Below are 4,410 nucleotides of genomic sequence, written 5' to 3'. Positions count from 1 at the left end.
TTAGTAGTAAGAAGATTCCTACAAGAGTACAATTAAGGAAATGTTCATAGTTTTTATACCTATGAAGATTAGTGTAGTTTGACAGCAGCTACAAATTGTAGACAAAACTAACGGAACTTTTTAACTGGATACCATAAAGACATTTACAAGTTCATATGCAAACACGGTTAGCTTAACGAATAAAGACAACATTCCACCTTCAGAAAACATAAGAAATAATTTAATTATTGGTTATTTTTTCTTTGTTTTTTTTTTTTGCTTGTAAAGAAAAATTGTTGTATATCAATTACGTATTTGATTTCATAGTGAAAAGCTCGATAAGAAGACTTTTCTAATACATCAGGAAGGAAATAATTATTTCCTACTGTTTTCAGTCGCCATTTCTGCAGATATCCTCACTCGCCTCAACGGTACTGTAAGTTTTAAAAAATGTATTATTTTTGTTTCATTATATAATCCAAAGGTGTTTGACATAGCTACATTACCTAATCACAATATTTTATACGAATTCTCTTAATTGCATATTACGATTAATTGCATATGAATTTCAGTCACAAAGGCTATCTGGCTCAGAGTTATTGACTCCATAAAGTATCATTCTGATACCTCAGGACCTGCCCTTACCTTCTTTCATCAGCTCAGTGCATCCATCCATCCGTCCGTTTGTCTAGGTAGCTGTACATTTTCTCAATCGTCCTTCAAATGTTTTCCTCCTCCAAATACAAAATAACATATTCTTTACCAAGATTGATGCGTAAATTAAATCAAATTTTATTCATGTTAAAGAATACTGCATCTGTCGACACTGTGGTCGAGACTTATGACACTGTTCTGGAAGAGTGAGAGGCTGTAATTTGGACACAATAATTTTTATGTCAAATCATCAGTATATTCAATTTACCCAAAGACAATTCCACTACTGATATTTATTCAAAAGGAACACATTTATTTTATGCATATTTTAGTGCCTTCAACAAGCTGTTTAGAGATATATTCTATTTCATGTTTAACCTAATAGTTTGTAATAAAAAAAAAATTAAGTGTTCTTTCCTTTTTACCGTCATACCTTCACTTCATCCATAACAATATTTGTTCACTCTCTGTCTATCTATCTATCCATCCATCCATCCATCTATCTATCTATCTATCTATCTATCTATCTATCTATCTATCTATTTAACTACATACCGTTTTACATGTATGTCTATTTATGTGTCGATCTATTTGTTAGTTCATCTCTACATCTAAAGCTTCACTGTTTCTAATCATATATTTTGATGAATAACAATGCTACCCTTTGAAGTTAAAAAGCATACAAAAAATACACAGATATAACTAACTCATACTGCAATGTGTTCTATTGACAATCTCTTCCCCCGTCATATCCATTGAATCTTTATCCTCAAATCTCACTCTAAACATCTCTAATTTTCCATCTTCGGAATTAAAACGTTCAGGAATACTGTCTCCCTCGTTGTAATGACATGTTAGTCTTTTTTTTTTCTGTACAAGGACTGTGCACTATTCCATTAAATAAGATACAAAGCTCTCGTGTCATATTTAAATTTATGATTCCAGATTTTAAAAATAGCTTTCATTTATAAATTTTAAAAGGCAAAACATTTTCAACTCTTATGCGGCTTAAACACTAAGATATTTTCAATGACGCAAAGTTCCATATCAATTTCCTTATATGATACAGTGTCAGTTGTTATTAACGTTCTCTGAATCTTTTGCAGTATTGTTGTACAGTAGTGGTGCTGAATGATTGGAAATACTTTATTCAAATGAAAATATGGGTCAAAAGAGAATGAGAGAGGGAGGAGACGAGGGAGAGGGAAGAGAAAAAGATAAAATATTCAGTTGTCAAACGCCATTTATTTTCCGTTATACAAATTAAGCGAATTTATTTCTAAATTTCAAAGAAACAACAAAGACACTTTGTTTGAACTGCTAGACATCAAGTGGAGCATTTAAATAATGGAGTAGACAGTGAAAAATATTTCATGAACAAAAACTGTGATGTTTTAACTGTCGGTTTATATTGCAATATTTTCATTTTAATTCTTAATGTTCTTGCTTTAACTAAGGTCAGTGAGCTGGCAGAATTGTTAGTACTTCAGGAAAAATGCTTAGCGACATTTCGTCAGTCTTTACGTTTTGACTTTGCCATCCATCCTTTCGGAGTCGATAAAATACTGGGGTCAACGTAATCGACTTACCCCCCTCTCCCGAACTTGCTGACCTTGTGCCAAAATATGAAACCAATATTTTTACATCATTGAAGACTAGGTCTTTGTAACTGTGTTATAATATTAGTAATTATACCTGGTGGAGCCAACAACTCCCCAGGTTTGAACTCAACCGATGTCTTTCTAGAATTTCTCTCAACTGAGTTTAGGCTTTCAGCATTGTAATTGAAAGATATCACTTATCTCACACCACAAATTGTTCGAATGAGCTCATCCTTGATTTTGGCATCCATTTTTTAAAATGAGTATCACACGGCGAAACTAATTTAAACTATGTGGTTACATAAATAAATTTTACTGATCAGTGAGCTATAATATATATTTTTTTAACGGTGACAGTCGCTGGATTGTGGCAATCATGAGCTACCATGTTTAAAGTTTTTTTTTTTTTTTAATATGCAAACACATGCATAAATCAAGTTCCGATGAGTTGAGCAGATTTTGCCAATGTGTGTATGTGTGTTATGTATGTATATGTATGTGTGTGTTTGTGTGCGTGTATGTGTGCGTATGTGTGTATGTGGGTGTGTATGTGTGTATCTTTTCGAAGGCTTAAAAGTTGTTTTCCATATAGACTTGTGTTACTCTGCTCTGAGCATATTATATACATACATATATGTGTATAAGTATAAATGGATACGTTTGTACGCATGTATGTATATGTGCATGTGGCTTTGCTGACAAACAGCGTGACAAAGTACGTCTTTTAACAGCCAATAAATCATCAATATGTTCATCATTTTCTTTAAACCAATCTTGATGCTTTCTTTGTATCAATCCCAGAACTTTCCTGCCTATATCATAAACTGACTTTTTGAGGGTAGACCAATCTTCCCCAAAATCTGCAACATTCATTTCCTCTCGTAAAGTTCTCTTCACACCATTACAACTAAGACGAGCAACGTTCAGTCTTTTAGGCAGGGTAATACCTGCAGCCCGGATTTTACGTTTTGTGATTAATTTGACTTTTGCACGTACCAGGCGGTGGTCAGTCCAACACTCAGCTCCACGAAGAACACGAACACACCGCACATCACGTCTGTCACGCATCCTAACAAGGATGTAATCCAGAATATGCCATTCTTTAGATGCAGGGTGCATCCATGTGGTCTTAAGCTTATTCTTTTGATGAAACATGGTATTGGTAACACACAGACGCAGCTCCTCACACATCTGCAGCAGAAGCATGCCATTACTATTACACTTTCCCACCCCATGCTTTCCAATTACTGTCCATGTGTTAAAATCTCTGCCCATTCTAGCATTAAAGTCACCCAGTACGATAACTTTGTCTGCCCTAGGGATGTTTCTTATAATGCCCTTCAAAGCATGGTAGAAAGAAACTTTTTCGTCATTAGTAGAGCACATAGTTGGAGCATACACACTCACCAAGGTCACATAATTTCCTTTAACCAAAGGAATTCTCATGGACATAAGCCGCTCATTAATCCCGACTGAGAATTCTTCCAACATGTCCACAAGAGTAGTCTTAACAGCAAATGCCACTCCAGCCTTTCCTCTAAGCTCTTCATCTCTCCCTTTCCAAAAGAATGTATATCTTCCACAAGATTCTGTAAGATGACCATCTCCAGCCAGTCTCGTCTCAGACAAAGCAACGATATCAAAATCATAGCGTCGAAGCTCCTTCGCAACAAGAGCAGTCCTGCGTTCAGGACATTCTGAGGACTCGCTGTCAAGTAGTGTCCGTACATTCCAACAGCCAATATTCAATATTTTATTTGGTTCTATCACAATAACACGATGACGGCCGGGTTCAGACTGTGATGCTCTGGATACCCTGCCGGACCAGACTCTTTCATCTGATGTGGTTCCAGAGTCCTTACTGCCATTTATTTTTTTACTGTCTTGGTACATCATTGATTTTTTGCTTTTTAAGGCTACAGCCAGCCATTTGGTTGAGACTCACAGCACTATCAACAATCATCATTTAGTTAATCGATTAATCAATCAATCCATGTTGTTATCGTGCAGTGCCTGTGCAAGAAGAATTTTTTTTAAGTGAGGAAAGGCTGTGCGCTGAGTCAATCCCACTCACTAAGCAACAGTAGCCATAACCCGAAAAGAAGAACAATTCAACATCATCGGTAACCACTGAGCCGCAGGTTTTATGTCGGAGTTATCCCAGTTGCCTGAGTTG

The 4,410-nt window shown here is 35.7% G+C and overlaps 1 protein-coding gene across 1 annotated transcript; it reads right to left on the bottom strand.

Annotated features, from left to right (window-relative positions):
* Positions 1-4,127, bottom strand: LOC149132478 (protein CFDP2-like). Its single transcript, XM_089363924.1, has 3 exons — positions 2,939-4,127; positions 133-197; positions 1-18 (listed from the first exon to the last, which is right to left on the bottom strand). The coding sequence occupies exons 1-3, from the start codon at positions 4,125-4,127 to the stop codon at positions 1-3; spliced, it is 1,272 nt and encodes a 423-aa protein (XP_089220050.1).
* Positions 4,128-4,410: the final 283 nt, after the last annotated feature.

Source organism: Octopus bimaculoides, chromosome 15 (genome assembly GCF_046866305.1).
Source record: "Octopus bimaculoides isolate indiv1 chromosome 15, ASM4686630v1, whole genome shotgun sequence".
Taxonomy (NCBI): domain Eukaryota; kingdom Metazoa; phylum Mollusca; class Cephalopoda; order Octopoda; family Octopodidae; genus Octopus; species Octopus bimaculoides.
Note: the sequence above shows the minus strand (reverse complement) of the source record. Positions and strands in the feature narration are given on the sequence as shown.